We start from the raw sequence: 20,432 nt of genomic DNA, 5'->3' as shown, positions 1-20,432 counted from the left end.
TGATTTCACATACATACACAAGCAATACAAATTACCCACTTCCCTTGCCTCATTATGCAAAAGCTAGCGTATTATATATACTGCTCTGGACCTCGCATTTTTTCACTTGAACAATAATACTGTCAATCTCTCCATAATCGATACATTGAAAACTCCTATTTGTTTTTTCTTCTTAACTGAAACAACCATAGTTTTTCTAACTAACCCCTATTACTCGATACTTAAGCTATTTCTAATCTTTTGTTATAACAATGCCTCATTTTGTACTGATGCAGGTGTACCTGCAGGACAGTTTTCCAGAAATAGGATTTCCAAGTCAAGGCAAATGGATTTGTAATTCTGATAAATATTGCCAAATGCCTCTCCATAGGGGTTGCATTCCCACCAGCAATGTATATCTCCCCAATATCACCAACAAAATATAGTGGCAAACATTTGGATGTTTAACAATTGGATAGGTAAGAACTGATACTTATAGTTTCATTTTTAATTTCTCTTATCATCAGTAAGATTAAACACCTTTTCATTTGTTTGATGATCATTTTTATTCTTTTCCATTTATGTCTTTTGTTCTTTGGATTATTGATCTTTTTCTTCTCACTTTCTAGAAGCACTTAATATACTTAGTCTCTGATAGGCATTATCAATATTTTTCCCCTCCAATTTGTGATTTATCTCTTGATTTTACTTATAGTAAAACACAATGATTTCAACTAAGGCATATATATATCATAAGAATGATCAGTAAATTGAATTAGGATAGAGACCAAATTTCCCAGAATTGCATATTCTTTGTAGACATGGAATTTGAATTTACTTTCTAAAATGTAGGCTCAGAAAGCTTCATTAAGCAGCTTCATAACAAAAAGAAAATTTTTCAATGGTTGGCTTTCTGAAGCAGAAATAGCAAATTTTTACTAAAAAAAGATTATAATGTGCATATGCAACCATATCTGTGAATACGCATGTTGGCGGTGGGAGGATAAAGAAGAAGAGAGTAGAAAAGGAAATAACAGGGTTGAGTAACGAACAGATATAAACACAGGGAGTGAGATAACATGATAGAATGACAAAGAGGGAGAGAGTTCCAGACCAGGAAAAAATGTCTAACATCACTGACAAAACTTAGGGAGAATGAAAGGAAAATGCTGCCATGCTATCACACAGCACTTGATCCAAGCTAAATGGTGTGTATACTTTACTCAGATTACCTATTATGTACAGGGAATAGTGCTAAATTCAAGGGGGTTATAATATACTTGAGAAAAGAAGACATCTAACTGCAAAAACGTAATAAATACAGAAGTCTAAAAACAGAGTTTTTATACCAAGATAACTACTTCCTTGTTAGGACATAAAAAGAACAGTTATATTTAAATTCTTGAGCACCATAGTAACAGACTATGGAGAACATAAATATGGCATTTAAAGAAAAACTAAAAAAAAATATTTTAAGTAGTTCTAAAACTAAAACAATTTTTAAACAGACAGGTCTAAAAACAATAACCTTATCTCTTGGCTTTTTTTGAAAATCAGTACTGCTACCAGACATTTTACAAACTTTTTTGTAAGGTGAGTAATTCAAAACTCCAGGGAGGCTAGGATGAACAAGATCTCCCAAAATGAGCCTTTCAGACCTTGAAGGATTAGAAGTATAATCGGAATTTTCACTTGGACTAACACTAGAGAAAAAAGAAAAAATAAATGTTAGTTCTTTGGTAGTTTAAGTATTCAGCACAAATTTTAAGTATTCAGCACAAATTTCTATACATTAAATAAGAAAACATAAAGAAAATAACCTGAAATGCTGCTGACAATTAGATTCATATTTATGACTGTGAGGCAATGTTTCCACTAAATTTTATTTTATTTTATTTTTATTTATTTATTTATTTATTTTTTTAAAAAAAAAAGATGACCGTAAGGGGATCTCAACCCTTGGCTTGGTGTTGTCAGCACCACGCTCAGCTAGTGAGCAAACCGGCCATCCCTATATAGGATCCGAACCCGTGGCCTTGGTGTTATCAGCACCACACTCTACCGAGTGAGCCACGGGCCGGCCTCCCACTAAATTTTAAATAACCATAGTTTTAAACTAGCAATCTATGTATTTCCAGAGCCTCTATGCCAGGATAACCTAGGATTCAAAAATTAGTCATAATAATAAAAGACTAATAAAGCCCAAAATACATATTTCATATTCTGAATCCTAATACATTAAAGGTGTTTTCTTAATACATAAATCCTTCTCTAATTTTCCTATTTTTTCCTAAACTGAGAGTTATATTAAAAAGTATAGAAAATTATTTGTTATTTCAGAGTCATATTAGAAACACCATATGTAATAATGAAATCCATACACTTTACATTCATAAATTAAAGTCACACTCTGAATTCTAACATGTGATTTTACTTACTTACCTGGATAACTCTTCCCCTAAATTCTGCAAATTCCATTCTGTTATCTTCAGTTCATGTCTTAAGGAAGCAACATTTGCAAGCAAACTTTCTTCTTCATTGTCTTTATTACGGTAGTCTGATAAACTAGATTCCATTTCTTAAAAAAAAAGAAATTAATTGTTTATACCTTGCCTGAAGGATTCTGTGGTATCAGTAAAAATATTCTCATACTAATAGAATTTAACTTGTTATTTTTCTATTTCAAATGTTGTGAACTCTTTCATGGCTGTTTAAAACAAAACAATAAAACCAATTAATAATGAATTTCTTTGCAGTGTAAAACCATAATGGGAAGTTCAATACAATATCAATATATCAATTTTTCATTTTAGCGAGAGTATAGTTCTTATAATTCCCCTTTTGTACACACATTTAACCTTTCTAACAATTGTGTAATCTAAGTATGTTTTTTTTTTTTTTTAAAGATGACCGGTAAGGGGATCTTAACACTTGACTTGGTGTTGTCAGCACCACGCTCAGCCAGTGAGCAAACTGGCCATCCATATATGGGATCCGAACCTGGGGCCTTGGTGTTATCAGCACCGCACTCTCCCGAGTGAGCCACGGGCCGGCCCTAATCTAAGTATGCTTATTCCATGTTAAAGATGAAGAAGCCAAGAATCAGATTAAATAACCTACTGAAGGTCACACAAACAGTAAATGGTGAAAACAAGATGTGAATCCAGGTCATTGGGATCCAGAGACCTTTTAATTAAGCTACACTGCACTCTTCTAATTTGTTATTTATTATATATCAATTTCAATATGAAGTCTGAATTTTCACAATCATAGTACAAACTGTGGACATCTGATAAAATGGTACCATTTGTCATTCATATTTTCAAAGAAAGCAATTTATTACCAGATAAAAGTTATCTCTTTCTCCCTTTCACAATAGTTATAAAATTTTAAATACACACATACTCACAAGTCACAAACACATAGATCAAAATGACATTTGGCAGGTTAGCTCAGAAATATATAAAGAAAAGCTTTTGTTTCTTCGACGGATGGGTATCTCTAGGATTGTGAAACTGTCTACTAAATTCCTTTGCACATAAAAAGTTGTAATAAAGAATTACATTTTATTATTGTAATTGATGCAAGAAAAAACTGAAGCCTTATAATCTCTATTACTGCTGTAATCTTTCTACATAATCTTAAAATTACATTCTTCTTTCAGATCCCATTCACCTTTTTTCATTGTAGCATCTCTCTCTCATCCCTCTTCTTAGAATTCGGACCAAATCCCAAGCTCCAAAAGATTAGGAATCCTGTGTGTTATGTTCAGGACTGTAACGTACTTAGAGAAGCTCAATGTTTTGAATGAATAAATTATGAATACTAAACTGCCCTTCCTTTCTTTCCCTCATCCAGCTAAAATCATTACACTACATTTATTTCCCACACAAAATTTCTCCCGTAGAGAAAGGTTAAAAAGAAAACCCTCACCTTACTGGAAGAATCTGTGGCAGAAAATTAAATCAGTTGCTATGTAATCACTGTATACAAGCTGTTTCTATCCTCTTTCCTCTTTTGTTTCCACAAATTTCCTTCAGCTTAAGTGAGAAGACTCTCAGACAAGTCAACGGATCAGGTCCCCATCCTTCTTTATTTATTCAAAAACATCTCTAGCTCCCTGCAGGATGGTGGGAGAGAAAAGGGTAAAGAAAATTTGGGCAAATTCTGAAATGCCGTTGGGCATTGTTTCATATAAATCAGGTTTTATGTCCAACATCTGTGTATTTTTATGTAAGAATTCGCTAACTCTTTTGAAGTAGCAATGAATACATTCGATATTCAAATATTTTCATTTCCCTAGCGGGCCACTTACAGTCAAAAGAAGTTTGCTCCTGGGCCGGCCCGTGGCTCACTCGGGAGAGTGTGGTGCTGATAACACCAAGGCCCCGGGTTCGGATCCCATACAGGGATGGCCGGTGGCTCACCTGGGAGAGTGTGGTGCTGACAACACCAAGTCAAGGGTTCAAATCCCCTTACCGGTCATCTTTAAAAAAAAAAAAAAAGTTTGCTCCTCATTTCAATTTACAGTAGTTATAAAAAAAGGCCTATCTTCATTGCCTGTACACACATGGAAAGGCACCTCATCGTACCTACGGGTCCTAAGTTCAGCACTAATTAACGTTTGTAGGTGTACATACGCATACTCATCACACAAAGGACAAGTGTTCTTTATACCCCCTTATGTGCTGGGATGGGCTATAGTCGGAAAAGATGCCCCATTCTGGAAGGAGGTCGTGGCTTTATACAGAATTCTCTCATCTCAAGAACGCTCAATTTGATATAGGTGATCCTGCTCCCATCTGGAATCAGCAGAGGAAAACCCGACATCCTCCTCTCCGATTTTCCCTTAAATAAAATACAACCCGGCACAGTAGCATTCTCAGTAAGGGCGAGGACCAGGTGAAGCGCGTCCAAGGAGCTAGGAGGGAAAGGAACACACGTCCCCGAGATAGGCCGGTTTCCACCCGCCAAGGGACAGTCGCTCACCACACGAGTCGTAGCTAGGGAAAGACCCACCCGACAACGGCGCACGCTGCGATCTCGTCTGCACTCGGAAGCCTCTGACCCTCTCCCGGGCCCCGGGCGCGGAAGCCTCAGACACTAGACGCGGAGAAAACAGCGAACCCCGGCGGCGGCGAGTTCGAACCGCTGCGGAGCCGTTGGAACGCACCTCCCTGCCGCAGCCCCGCCCCGCGCAGGCTCTGCGCGAAGCGACGCCATAGGCGCGGAGCCTGCCGGGGATCGTGGTCGGTGGGCGCGTCCGAGCCCGCTAGCCGACCTCGCCCGGGACTACATTTCCCACAATTGCTGCCCTGACGCCCATAGGTGTGGGGGAAGGCATGGGAATCTGCGGCCGCCGGCGTGCGAGGCGGGCAGAGCTCAAGCCGGGCCAGAGGAGGGTGAGGAAGGGGACTGCTGGCCCCGCCCTCAGTCCCTTTCGTAGGCTGCGCTTCCTTCTCTGAGGGAGCGGTTGCCTCGCTGCGGCCGCCACCTGGACTTTCTTCAGGCTCCAGCTATATCTGCCAACCACGAGGAGACCAGGGAGGAAAAGCGGAGCCAAGAAGCCCGTACCTCTCACCTTCCACGCCGTTTTCCGCCCGAGATCGGCCAGGCAGGGATGGGCGACAAGATTTGGCTGCCCTTCCCCGTGCTCTTCCCGGCCGCTCTGTCCCTAGTGCTGCTGCCGGGGGCGGCCGGCTTCACCCCCTCCTTGGACAGTGACTTCACCTTTACCCTTCCGGCCGGCCAGAAGGAATGTTTCTACCAGCCCATGCCCCTGAAGGCCTCGCTGGAGATCGAGTACCAAGTAAGTGCGGAGGATGAGCCAGCCTCCTTCCTTTAGCCCAGCTGCACCGCGTCGCCGCCTCTCGCCCGCTTGAAAACTTCTGGTGGACGGCCCGGGTAAGAGGCGAGGGCAGCCCGGGAAGCCGGCCAGCTCCGCGCAGGCGCGCCAGGAGAGGCGAACTCTTCTTGGGGCTGGGGACCTAGAAGTTAGGCGGGACCTGGAGTTGACGACTACCCGCCCTCTCGCCTTTCCTCCGGTAGGAAAGAGGCCAAAACTGGTGATGTCGATGGCTTTTCTCTTTGTTTCATAATTCGCCCATTGCTTTTCTAGCCAGTATATGCTCCGATACTGAGAATTTCTCAATATAGGAAAGATACACGTTCTCCTTCATCATTGGACGAGGCGATGACACTTGTTTGAATCACCCACACCACTTTTACCCAGTTGCGATATTATAAATCTTCAGTGTCTTTGTCCCAGTTAAGGGTTTTTGAATCGTGACCATGTGATTATTACTAAATCCGATTCCGAAATATTTTGAAAGGGGCTTTAGTGTATTTAATGGTACATTTCCGTTTCAGTTACACGTCCACTATCTTCAAATCAAATAAGATCAAATCGTGTATTACAACTTTATAACCTTTCTTTCTTTGAGCATCGTCTTTCCCTCACGTCGCTGTTTTCTTTTTAGTATCTGCATAATACTCTGTTATAGGGAATTGCTTTATTTTATGTAGTCATTCAGGTAGGGGGTAATTTCTTAGAAGAAATCTTGTTCCACACAGCTAATTTCGATGTTTCCAGGTAGCACTGTAAAAAAAAGACGCGTTGATATATTTCCTCTTTAATTTTTTTACAAGTTAATTTATAATCAAATGTTAATTTTTTTAATTGATGTAGTTAATTTTTTTAAATATGAGGTACTGTCACATATAGAGCAAAGTAAAATGTTATATAGAAATTTTATCCAAAGGAACTTTAGGATTTATAGATTCATAAGGTAAGCACAGAGAGTAACGTATCTAAAGTCACGTAATTAGTGAGCAAAACTAAGGCTAGGACTCAACATTTCTTGATTTCCAGTAGAATTTAAAAGTTCAACATTTACTGAACAGTTAATATGTGCCAGGAATTGTGCAGGGAGCAGAGTGAGGGGGAAGGGGGCAAACAAAAGAAAAAGAGAAAGAGTCCCTCTTCTCAAAGAGGTTAATATTTAGGGGTTACTGGAGCATAAACAGGTAATTTCAGTGAAGAATGGTAAAGTGCTATTAGAGGAGAGCCATTTCTCTGGGTTTCAGAAGAAGATTCTTGAAGAAAATAAATCTAGAAAGATGCTCAAGTGAGACAGGAATGCAAGAAAGAAAGAACATTTCAGGAAAGGGAACAAAGTGAGTAGATAGACACATAGTTCTGAAAATGCATAGTGTGAGTGTTTGTGGGGTGATCACTGTGTAGCAGAAACTGCAAGTACTGAGTTTTTATTAGAATTTAAGACTTAAAGTCTAGGGTGGGAGTAGCAGAAAAAGGAGATTGGAGAGGCCGGGAGGCTAGGTTGTGGATTATGAATCATGGCCTTGTGTGCCATGCAAATTGCTGAGTAGCTTTTCTCTTAATTTGTACAAGGCCATGAAAGCTAAGCAGATAACTGGGGCAGTGTGGAAGATGGATTTAAGGGGAGCAAAATTAGAGGCAAGGAAACCAACTATGATTAGTGAAATAGTCTAGATAAGAAAATCATTTGAATTAATCAAAAGTTCCACCATTATTTACCCACATATTACAGAGGAAATCTATTTTAACTACTGACCTCTTATGGTTAAGAGCTCCAGCTCTTAAACTCAGCCTGGGTTCAAATCCTGACTCTGCCACTTATAGCTTGTGTGATCTCACTTATAAAATAGAGATAATAATAATACAAGTGTACTTCAAAAATTTGTGGAAAGATAGAATTAAAAATAATACAAATCTTTCCATGAACTCTTTGAAGACCCCTCACAACTACCTAATAGGACTTGAAAAACAATGAGTTAATATATGCTCACAGACCATCCCTGACACATAGTAAATACTAAATGAATATTAGTTTCACATTTACATCTCTAGAGTTATATAGCTGGTCTGGTTTAGCCTTACACTTTGCATCTTGAGTCATTCTTAAAGAGACTGTTCCTCCAAAGTTTCCTCCCTAAACAATTTAATCATTTTGATTAAGGAGAGAGGTAGTCATAGTCATTTAATGTCCATTATCCTAGACAGTGTTGGAGGGGTTTTCAGGGTGAAGATCATCTTCCACTCTTTGTTGACATTTTCCAACTCCTTGATTAATTTCTCAATAACTACAAGCTACTGGTTTTTGTCTTAAAGCTAGTTTTTAAAATGTCATGGAATAGCCACTCCAACATTGCCCTTATTACTGTGACAAATTGAAAATTTTTACTCATTTCTTACTTTTTAGGTTTTAGGAGAATACTTTTTGGGTAATTGACCAGCCCCACATTATATTGACATAAATTCTTGAAAAATGTTAATGTCAATACAGATATCTTATGATATGAATGAAATAGATCATTCACTTTAAAACTTAAATCATTATTGAGTACTTAATATGTGTCAGCACTATCCCAGGTGCTAAGGATACAATGGTAACTAAAAATACAGTTCATGACTTTACACAATCAAGTATGGGACAGACATTAATCAAATTATTACAGAAATAAATGTAAAATTATATCTCTGAGTGCTGTGAAAGTGTGTAAGGCTATGAGTGTGTTCAGTAGGAGGACTTGATTTCATGTGGAAACTGAAAGAAGACATCCCAGAAGTAGAGTTAAGATCTGTAGAATAATCAGGTTTTTGCTATGCATAAGTAGGTGAGTGGAACAATACAGTGGGTAAAAAGAGCAACATGTGCCAAGGTGCTGATGAAGAAGACAAAAGGATACCTATGAGGGACTGAGAGACAGCACTACAGAGAGGGAAGTGGTACTAAGCTATTCTAGAGAAGTTGGTATCCACCAGACCATACAGTACCTTTTTGGTCCTTAAGATATGGGTCTTTTACAGAGACTGGTAGGAAGACATTGAAGAGTTTTAAGCAGGTTAATTTGATCAGATTTGTATTCTGAAAAAGATCATTTATGCCACAAGGTATTGAGCCTCAGTTTCCATATACATATAAAATGATGACAATAATCACCTACTTCCTACTGTTATTATGAAGAATAACTGTTAATAAATGTAAAAGAAATGGTGTGTGGCACCTAATAAGTACTCAAAAAATGTCAGCTAGAAGAAGCTGGCCAGTTAGGTCAGTTGGTTAGAACGGAGTAATGGTTACACCAGGCTCTAGAGTTTGATCCCTATACCAGCTAGCCACCAAAAAAATAAATTTTAAAATTTATTCTACTGGGATCTTTTAGTGCTTCTTGAATCTGAATTTTTAAATTTTAATTAATTCAATCTTTCAACTGTAGAGGGTTGGAAATCTTGATTCCTATTTGATTATTAGATAGGGTTTTTAGGTAATGCAGATATGGGACAAAAATCCTCGGATAGGAATCAAGAGCCTACAGTTAGAGGGCAAGAGCCCACCGAATCAATTCTAATCACTGTTTAGGTAAGGGATTGTATACACTGATTGTTAATATAATGGGTTCATTGGAAGATTTTGTGAGAAGGAAACTCACACAGGTCTAAAGCCTTTAATGTAAACAAGAGAACTGAAGCAAAACAGGGATTGTTCTGAGGACAATAACCCTTAATACAACAGAACTTAAATGATGGGAAAATACACGAGTTAAGATTTCCAAGAACGTTCTGCTAGATTAGTTAGTACGTGGGGGTTGTTCCACATTTTGCTTTAAGCTGTTTCTTTGAGTTTCTCAAGAAGTCGGGCACTTTAATGATTATCATATTGTTTCTTTTGCATGTCACATAGCTTAGATTTGTAACTCTTGATGGTATATTCTTTAAACTATTTTGAACCATGCATGCTTGGATGAAGATTGTTACATAGTCAGTTTCTTCATGTTCTTACTATGATTGATTAACCATCTGTTTTTTTTTTCCCTGTAATTTCCTTGTCTTTACAATAAAAATTGAAGCAAAAACCAATTCGAGGCTGTACCCAGTTTCTCCTTCTAACAGAGGAGTTGCTGAGGTGCAGTCCCTTCAGGCTTCTCATTTCATTCATGTTGCTTTGTGTAATCTTTTTGCATCAACATCAACAAATCTGGAAAACTCTTCAGTCATTATCTCTTTGTTAACCCTCTATTTGATGAATTCTTTCCTTCCAAAAATACGAGGGATCTTCAAAAAGCTTATGGAAAGATTTGTATTATCTTTTAATTCTATTATTCCATGAATTTTTTGAAGTATCATTATATATTAGATATACAAGTTTGTTAGATTTTCTTTTTTTTTTTTCATTTTAGATTTTCTTTCTAAGTGTACTGTTATGCTTCTTAATCTCTCATAATTTTTCTTTTTCTCACTGTTCGGCATATGGATAATTTCTTCAGCTCTTCTACTTTGTTAACTTTTTTAAAGAAAATTTATTATTAATATTATTTTTGATTGACAATTAGGTAATTGTGTACATTTGGGGGTACACTATGATGTTTTGATATATTTATACAATGTGGCATGATTAAATTAAGCTAGCTAACATACCCATCACCTCCCTTCTGTATCATTTTTTAGGGTGAGACATTTGAAATTTACTCTCTTAGTTATTTTGAAATATATCATGCATTATTATTGACTATTGTATTTCTGTGCCTGGCTTATTTCACTTAACATAATGTCCTCCAGATTCATTCACGTTGCATATGACAGGATTTCATCCCTTTTTAAGGCTGAGTAGTATTCCATTTTGTATATATACCACATTTTCTTTATCCATTCATCTGTAGATGGACAGTGAGGTTGTTTCCATATCTTGGCTATTGTGAATAACACCACCATGTGCATGGGAGTACAGGTATCTCTTTGGCATTGATTTAAGTTCCTTTGGATATATACCCAGAAGTGGAATTACTGGATCATAATGGTTCTATTTTTAGTTTTTTGAGGAACTTCCAGAATGTTTTTCATAATGGTGTACTAATTATTTTTCTCTATATTCTCTCCAACACTTGTTCTTTCATTTTTTTGATATAAGCCATTCTAACAGGTGTGAAGTGATAGTTCATTATGGATCATTGATTTTTTTTCAGCTGTAATTTAATCTGTTAATTCTTCCATTGAATTTCAATCATTGAATTTCAATGACTGGAGGTTCTATTTCTTCTCTTTTATAGCTGCCTGGTTTTTTAAGTCATGTTCTTTTCTCATCATTTTCTTTTATAGTTTTTTTTTTTAATTAATAGACTATTTTTAAAGAGTTTTGATTTATAGATTAATTGAGCACACGTCCCCACACTCCCATACTGTTTCCTCTATTATTAACATCTTGCATTAGTGTGATACATTTGCTGCAACTGAAGCAATTTTGCTACATTATTATTAACCAAAGTCCATAGCTGCATTAAGGTACACTTTGTGTGTTGTACAATTCTGTGCATTTTGACAAATGCATAATGTTATGTATCCACCATTACAGTATCATACAGAAAACTCAGTACTAAAAATACCCTGTGTTCCACCTATCCATCCCCTCCCACCACCACCCCGAACACTGAACCCCTGCAACCACCAATCTCTTTTACTTATTTCTGGGCTCATTGTTCTGTTCTATTGATCTATTTGTCAGTTCTTTCACCAGTACCACACTGTCCTGATGACTGTAGCTTTGTACTAACTCCTGAAGTTGGGTAGTGTCAGTCCTCCAAATTTGTTCATATTGTGTCGGCTGTTCTGTTCTGGATCTTTTGTCTTTCCATATAAACTTTGGAATCAGTTTGTCAATCTATAAAAGAGTTTCCTGGGATTCTGTTTGGGATTAAATTGAACCTATATATGAAGTTGGAAAGAATTGGCATCCTAACAATATTGAGTCTTATCCATGGACATGGAATCTCTCTCCATTTATTTAGATCTTTCATTTCTTTCATCAGTGTTCTGTAGTTTGCCTTGTATAGATCTTGTACATATATTGGTTGATTTTATACCTAAGTATTTTTTTTCCTTTCTCTTTTTTAAAATTAATTAATTAATTTGTTTGTTGTTGTGCTAATGTAAATGGTATTGTATTTTTTTATTTCCAATTCCTATTGCTCATTGCTAATATATGGGAAAGTAGTTGACTCCTTTACATTAACATTGTATCCTGAGACGTGGCTATAATCACTTATTAGTTCCAGGAGTTTTGGGGAAAATTCTTTGAGATTTCTACATAGAAAATCATGTCATCTATGAACAAAGACAGCTTTATTTCTTCCTTCCCTTAAAAGTATATCTTTTATTTCCTTTTCTTGTATTACATTAGCTAGGGCTTCCAATATGATGTCGAATAAGAGTGGTGAGAGATGGGCATCCTTGCCTTGTTCCTGATTTTAGGAAGAAATCTCTAGTTTCTCACCAATAAGTGTGATCTTAGCTGTAGGATTTTTGTAGATGTTCTTTATTAAGTTTAGTAAGTTCCAGGGTATTCCTGGTTCACTAAGAGTTTTTTTTAATCTATATATAAATCATGAGTGGATATTGGATTTTGTCAAATGTTTTTTTCTGCATCCATTGGTGTGATCATCTGATTTTTCTTCCTTAGCCTGTTGATGTGATGGATTTATGTTGAGCCAGCCTTACATGTTTGGAATAGATCCACTTGGTCATGGTTGCAATTTTTTTTATTTATTGTTTAATTTGATTTGCTGATATTTTGTTGAAGATTTTTATATCTATATTCATGAAATAGTTTGTCTGTAGTTTTCCTTTTTTGTAATGTCTTATCTGGTTTTGATATTAGGGTAATGTTGACCTCATAAAATGAGTCTAGAATTGTTTCCCCAGCTTTCATTTTCCAGAAGAGGTAAAGGATTTGTATCATTTTGTCCATAAATGTTTGATAGGATTCACCATTGGAACCGTCTGGGCCTGGTCCTTTCTTTTTTGGGAGGTTATTAATTATTGATTCAATTTCTGTAGTAGATGCAGGCCTATTCAGATTATCTATTTCTCCTTGCATGAGTTTTGGTAGTTTGTGTCTTTCAAGGAATTGGTCTATATCACCTAAGTTATCAAATTTGTGGACATAGATTTATTAATAATATTCCATTATCATCCTTTTAATGTCCATAGGATCAGTAGTGATGACCCCATCTTTGATTTGTGATATTAGTAACTTGCATCTTTTCTGTTTTTTTCCTGGTTTGCCTGGCTAGAGATTTATCAGTTTTATTGATCTTTTTAAAGAATCGGCTTTTGGTTTTATTGATTTTCTTTACTGATTTCCTATTTTTAATTTTTTCATTTCTGCTGTAATTTTTTCTTCTGCTTGCTTTATGCTTATATTATTATTCTTTCTCTAGTTTCCTAAGGTGGATGCTTAGATTACTGATTTTAGATCTTTCTTCTTATCTAATATGTGCAATCAATGCTATATTTTTTCTCCTAAGTACTGATTTCTCTGCATCTCGCAAATTTTAAGTTGTATTTTCATTTTCATTTAGTTAAAAAATTTTTCAATTTCTCTTGAGACTTCTTTGTCTCATTTCTAAATGTATTGTTTAATCTCAAAATATTTGGGGGTTTTCCAGCTATTTTTCTGTTACTGATTTCTAGCTTAATTCCGTTGTTGTCCAAGAGCACCAGTTTGTTTTATGGCCCAGAATATGGTCTGTGTTGGTGAATGTTTCATGTGAACTTGAGAAGCATGTATATTCTGCTGTTGTTGGATCAAGATATTTCTCAAAAGTCAATTAGACTCATTTGATTAATGGTGCTGTTTAGTTCAACTCTATCCTTACTGATTTTTTGCTTGCTGGATCTGCCAATTACTAATAGAAGGTGTTGAAGTCTCCAGTCAAAATAGTGGTTTCATCTTTTTCCTCTTCTAGTTCTATTAGTTTTTGCCTCACGTATTTTGATGCATTGTAAAGTGCTTACACATTAAAGATGGCTATGTCTTTTTGGGAAGTTGACCCACTTATAAGTGTCCCCTCTTTGTCTCTGATATAATGCTCCTCTTTATCCCTGATATTTTCCTTGTTCTCAAGTTTGCTTTGTCTGACATAAATGTAGCTACTTCAGATTTCTTTTGATTGTGATATATCTTTCTTTGCTTACTTTTAATCTGTCTGTGTCTATATATTTAAAGTGGGTTTCTTGTAAACAGCATAAAGTTGGGTCTTGTTTTGTTGGCAAATCTGGCAATTCTGTCTTTTAATTGGTATTTTTAGACAATTTGCAAAGTGCTTATTTATATTGTTGGATTAATATCACCATGTTTGTAACTCCTTTCTATTCATTGTACTTGTTCTTTTTAAAAATCTTCTTTTTCTACCTTCTCTTTTTTTCAACTGACCATTTTATATGATTTTACTCTCTCCTCTCTTAACATATCAATTATACTTCTTTTTAAAAAAATTTTTGTGGTTGCCCTAGAGTTTGCAATATACATTTACAACTAATCCAAGTCCACTTTCAAATAACACTGCTTTTTCATGGGTAGTACAGGTTCCTTATAACAGAGTACAGTTGTCCCTTTGGTTGGTTAAGATGGGTTCCAGGACACACACACCCAACCACCCCTGTCCCCTTACCCCCTGCAGATACCAAAATCCATGGATGTTCAAATCTCTTGTATAAAACGGCATAGAATTTACATATAACCTATACACATCCTCCCATATACTTTAAATCATCTCTAGATTACTTATAATACCTAACACACTGTAAATAATTGTTATACTGTATCTTTTTTATTTCTATTTTTTATTGTTGTACTGCTATTTTTTATTTTATTTTTTCCAAATATTTTCCATCAATGACTGGTTAAATTCACAGGTGTGGATCCTTTGAGTATGGAGGGCCAACTGTATTCCCAATTCCTCCCTGTAGTCCCTGATTAGTTAGTTGTCATTTATTTCACTTATCCATATGCTGTAATCACCCAATACATTGTTGCTATTATTACTTTGAACAATTATCTATTTATTAGGTCAATTAAGAATAAGAAAAATAAAAGATTTAATTTTACTTTTATTTCTTCCTTCCCTAATGCTCTCCTTTTTTTTTTTTTTTTTACATAGATCCATTAGTGTAGATCCATTATTGATACAAAACTAGTTACCCCAAAATGTAGTGGCTTAAAACAACATTTACTAGCTCATAGTATCTGTTGGTCAGGAATCTGGTCACTGTTTAACTTTGTCTTCTACTTTGGATCTCTCACAAGGCTGCAGTCATCTCAGGCTCAACTGGGAAGGACCGATTTTCAAACTCATTCATGGTTGTTGACAGGATTCAGTTCCTCACAAGCTGTTGGGCTAAGGCTTTAGTTCCTTACGAGCTGGTAGCCAGAGGCCTTCCTTGGTTTTTTGCCATATGAGACTCTCCATAAACATCTTACAATGTGGCAGTTTCCTTCATCAGAGTGAGTGAGAGAGCAAGAGAGAATGCCAGCAAGAGAGAGCAGGCTAGCAAGATGGAAGTTACAATCTTTTGTAACCTAATCACAGAAGTGACATCCCATCACTTTTGCCAAATTATATTCATTACACAAGGATATGAATACCAAAAAGGCAGGGATCATTGGGACCTATGTCAGAACTTGACCACCCTACCCATGCTTATCAGGGCTATATATTGTGTGAATCCTGTATGGCCTAGGTTGAGGATATGACCATACAAAAAGGTTTTTGATTTGCTACTCCCAGGCATTTTATGCTGCAGGACCGCTTTTATACTAATTTCTCACTTTGAGTCTCTGAACATGTGGGTACTGAAAATTTGACTACAAATTTGGTTGGTGTATAAGCCTGTAGATGAACTATTTGGAGAGTTTATATTACTTTTTCCCATATGACTTGAGGCCAAGACAGACAAGCTTTCTTTGGTCTCCATGTACTGGTAGACCTTTTTTAAAAAAAAAAAAATTTCACCCTTTTACTGAAGGTGTGACCCTTTAAAGTTCCTAATTTTATGCATAATTCTCAGTTCTTGCTTCCTACCTGATTCAGCTCCAAAGCCTCATCCCGTCCTCATGGGGCTATTAAACCCCAAACCCCTCAGTAACTGTGATATATAAACTAACCCCCTCCACAACTCTACTAACCACTCTGGTTTTGTTGGGGTTTTTTTTCTTCTTTGCCCTTGCTGCAGTTGAAAGGATTGTTTTCAAAATATAACCCACCATTTCCAGGGGTTTTATACTGGGAAAGTTTCCAGGTTATATATGTATTATAATACTATAGTACCAAATTGGATGTCCTTAAATTTTAATGTTTAAACTTCTTATTTACTCAGCATCAAAATTAGTTTATATGTTTCCTTTTAACCAACCAAACCTTTAACACCTTCACTACCATCCCCATTATGTTCCATTGAAATCATCTGGAAGTTCAGTTTCAGATTATGGTATTTTGGTACTATGATATATGGTTTTTTGGTTTTGACCATGGTTCCTGGCTTATAACTCCCATAGCTCTTGTTATTTCCTAAGTGACTAAAACAATTAGCATGCTTCTCTCTCTGACCTTCTCCTACCCTCCTTCACCCTTCCTTTTTCTCCTCAAGGCAGGCCATATAAACTAATCTCCCGCCTTTCTGTCTTCGAAATGGTCATAAAGAAATTCTCTGATCTACCATGTCTCATTGTAGGTCAGAAGACTCCCATTTCAGAAGGAAATTCCTTCTTCCCACGTCCAGGAAGAAGGAATGCTACACAGAGAGGCCAAGAAGAATCTGAACAAAGAGGCCTTGCTCGGTTTCCCCACTCAGTCTATTAGCATTAGATCATACTCTTTTTGTCCAATCACATTCCTACATGGCTGGCCATGCTTCAGTCATGACTACATAATGAAGCTAACTTAAAAAGTGCAGATGGACAGAGTTCAGAGAGCTTCCAGATAGCTAAACAGGTGGAGGTTCCTAGAGGGTGGTGTGCCTGGGGAGGTTGTGGAACCCCACATCCTCTCCTCCCATACTTCGCCCTATGCATTTTTTCATCTGTATTCTCTGTAATATTCTTTATAATAAACTAGTAAACTGTGTAAGTGTTTCTCTGAGTTTTGTAAGCTGCTGTGGTAAATCATTCAAACCCAAGGAGGGGGTTGTGGGAACCCCAGTTTATAACCAGTTGGTCAGAAGCACAGGTTAAACATCCTGGGGTTTGGAATTGGAAGTTGGGGGCAGTCTGTGAGTCTGAGCCCTCAACCTGTGGGATCTTTTCTCTATCTCAATGTAGATAGTGTCAGAATTGATTGGAGGACACTCAGGTGGTGTTCACTGTAGAATTGATGGCTTGCTTGGTGTATTAATCTGTTTTGTGTTGCTATAACAGAAATACCTGAGACTGGGTAATTTAAACAACCAGCTCTCACGGGAACTAATAGAGCAAGATCTCACTCATGCCCCTCTCCCCCATGGAGAGCATTAATCCATTCATGAGGGATCTGCCCCCATGACTCAAACAGCCAACACTGTCACACTGGAGATCAGATTTCTGCATGAGTTTTGGGGGGATGACACATGCAAATTCTGTCACGTGGGGGGTGGGGGGAGAAGCCCCCCCACATTTGACCACAGAAGAATCTATGTTGATGATTGTAATGTGAAAGCAGAGAGAAAAAAGTTTCTTTCCCCACTCAGGTATTTTATTTATTTATTTTTTAATTTATATTTTATGGGTTTTTTGGGTGGCTGGCCGGTAGGGGGATCCAAACCCATGACCTTGGTATTATAAGGTTGTGCTCTAACCAACTGAGCTAGCTGACCAGCTTTCATATATTATGTATTTTTAAATTGTATATTCTTAAAAAATCATTTTTGACAATTTCATTAAGCCTTACAGCCACTACCAATAACTACTTCTGAACTTTGTTTTACTGAAATCTTTCCTTGGCTTCGTTACATCACTTATTTTCTGATTTAATAGATACATGTTTTGGTTTTTGGAGAATGTCCTCCAGTAATTCTTTTAGAATGTTCTCAGTCCTTGGATATCTGAAAATGGCTTTATTTTTGCTTTCACTTCACTTCAGTAAAAAATTTTTGCTTGGGAACACTGAAGACATGGCTCCATTGTTTCTGATGTATCTAATGTTATGTGTAAGAATTCTGATGCAAATCCCAATTCTTGTTTTGCAGTTCTCTACTAATTCTGCTACATCTCTTTGGAAATTTCTAGGTTGTTCTTTTTAAATCCTTTGGAAAAGTCAGGATTTTTTATTCTTTTTTCATTTATCCTACTTCACATCTATTCTTTCAATCTAAAGAAATTTTTCTTCTTATTTGGTGATTTTGTCCCTTACCTTCTCCAAATTCTCTTTTTGAGATGCTTATTTAATGGATATTTGAAATCTTTTGCTCTGTCCTTCATGAAGAGTCTTAACCATTTCTCTCATACTGTTTTTCATCTATAGTTTTTCACCTTGTTTTAAGAATTCCTTGGCTCCTTCTAGTTATCTGATTTTTAGTCTCCATCTATGTTCATTCTGCTGTCATTCCATCTGTTACTGGAGCCTTGAGCTCTCTATGCAGTAGAAATTAACAAGAGGCGGAAAGGGAACCACAGGCAAGACTTAAGTGGGTGGGGCTTAGGCTCAGGCACAAGGGAGACAGCAAAAGGACAGTTTCCTCAGGCTGGCTCTTGGAAGCGGAGGTCACGGAGATATTTAAAGGGAGTTAGGCATAGGCATGAAGGGGTGATATCCAACATGTAGAGGGTGGGGATTTCTTGGTGCTTGTGCACTTGAAGATCATGCTTCTTCATGTATGGCATGTCTCATTAGGATGTTAAATCTCCACCCCTGGTCATGACTTTTAGTATTATGAGGGGGAAAGTTGGTGAAAGGTCAGCACTGGATTCCATCTTAATACAGGCCTGTTTGGTCCCGTTCTTGCAGTTAGGTCTTCTCCTTTGGATAAACATCCTGCTCCCACATTCTTGCAAGATACTGCTTAAGAGATGTATGGCCTAGTCCCTTTTTATATGGGTATGAGTTGGATCCTGTGGTTGGGACACTTTTTCTCAGTCATTTGTAGTTAGGGGTGAGGTTCTCCCACCTCCAGTCCAGTCCCTATTGTCTCATGTTAAGGTTTTATTTCGGTAATTACAGTTTTGGTTTTTCTAAGAACTTTTTCATACCAGCATCTTTATTTTCTATGGATGTTACATTCTGAATTTCTCTGAAGATACATTTAAAAATTTTTTTATATTTATCTGAGGACACACGTTTTTAAAAAGTCTGTTTCTTTATATTAACTATTTTCTTAGAATTTGATCATCTGAGAAAGACCAATAGTATGAAAAAAGGACATCAATTTCAACAAACATTTGGTGTTTCTCTAGTCTTTTTGAGAATTTTGAGATTGGTAAATATTAGTAGCTAGATATAGGATTTACTTTGCCTAGTGGGATATCTTTCAGAAATTCTTTACCCTTCAAGTTTGCTAACAGGCTTCCCAGTTTTCCAGTATTGTTATGGATTATTTTTATTATTATATGTCTTCTTTATTTGCTGGGATTTAAAAAAGAATAATTATGTATATTTAGTCAGTCATTTGAAACCATTTCTGTTGATCATTAACAGCATAGTAGTAGGTAATCTTTTATATCACTTCCATTAAAGCCACCAAGAAAAATAAAATGGAGTGTTATTTAAGAAAAAGAAATAAGGAGGTTCCTCAGAGAAGTAAAAATAAATCACTTTATGACCCAGCTATCCCACTACTGGGTATATACCTAAAGGAAATGAAATCAGTATATCGAAAAGACACCTGTACTCCCATGTTCATTGCAACACTATTCACAATACCCAAGAGATGGAATCAATCTAAATTCCCATCAATTGATGAATGGATTAAAAAACTGTGATATATATGCATTAGGTATAAAAAGAAATTATATCATTTCCAGCAACATGGATGAAACTAGAAATCATCATGTTAAGTAAAATCAGACACAGAAAGACAAATATGGCTTCCAGTCAAGGTGGCGGAATAGAAGATCAGCAGCATCACTGTCTCCCACAAATCAACCAATTTACAACTATTAAAAAGCAATGACAGCCAATCTGGGGATGCTAGAGCTCAGGGGAAGAGGAGGAGAAACCTACAGATTTCATGAGGGCAGGAGAAGCCACAGTGAAAGAAAGAAAGGATTGCTCCTACCATTTTGAATCCTGGCCACTTCAAGGCTGGAGATGGTGAGCACATGGAGCAAGTGCTGGAAAAAGCTGCAGCTGTGCCCTTTGGATGAAGTTGCTTGGAGGCCGCAGCACAGAGGAGGGCCTTGGTGGCCCTCAGGCCAGCAGGATCACTAACAGGGTTCCGTGGACCCCCACAGGAGTGAGGAGCCAAGCAACAGAAAAAAGGAGCCACTCAGAGGCCATGAGTCATCACAAGGGACCAACACACAGCCAGACCCATGGAAAGTGTTTGGAGTGCGGACGGTGGGGGAGATGGCCCACCAGGGGAACACTGGGGCACAGCACGGACAGCTGATCTGCCCCCCAATCAGTGAAGGACCACTCTGTATATTGGTCAGGACCATAGAACTGCAGGG

The 20,432-nt window shown here is 37.2% G+C and overlaps 2 protein-coding genes across 2 annotated transcripts in view; one reads left to right on the top strand and one right to left on the bottom strand.

Annotated features, from left to right (window-relative positions):
* The window catches only part of CCDC18 (coiled-coil domain containing 18), a 73,964-nt gene extending 68,867 nt beyond the window's left edge, over positions 1–5,097 (bottom strand). The window contains exons 1-3 of the mRNA XM_063105435.1: positions 4,999–5,097; positions 2,422–2,557; positions 1,508–1,682 (exon numbers count right to left, since the gene is read on the bottom strand). Of these exons, the coding sequence (XP_062961505.1) occupies positions 1,508–1,682; positions 2,422–2,555 (309 nt within the window). The 5' untranslated portion in view covers positions 2,556–2,557; positions 4,999–5,097. The remainder of the gene's footprint in view (positions 1–1,507; positions 1,683–2,421; positions 2,558–4,998) is intronic.
* A 222-nt stretch (positions 5,098–5,319) lies between these two features.
* Positions 5,320–20,432, top strand: part of TMED5 (transmembrane p24 trafficking protein 5) — a 31,593-nt gene continuing 16,480 nt past the window's right edge. The window contains exon 1 of the mRNA XM_063105408.1: positions 5,320–5,788. Within this exon, the coding sequence (XP_062961478.1) occupies positions 5,600–5,788 (189 nt within the window). The 5' untranslated portion in view covers positions 5,320–5,599. The remainder of the gene's footprint in view (positions 5,789–20,432) is intronic.

The sequence above is a fragment of the Cynocephalus volans genome, chromosome 8 (assembly GCF_027409185.1).
Source record: "Cynocephalus volans isolate mCynVol1 chromosome 8, mCynVol1.pri, whole genome shotgun sequence".
NCBI lineage: Eukaryota > Metazoa > Chordata > Mammalia > Dermoptera > Cynocephalidae > Cynocephalus > Cynocephalus volans.
The sequence above is the reverse complement of the archived record's forward strand: the minus strand, read 5'-3'. Positions and strand labels throughout refer to the sequence as shown.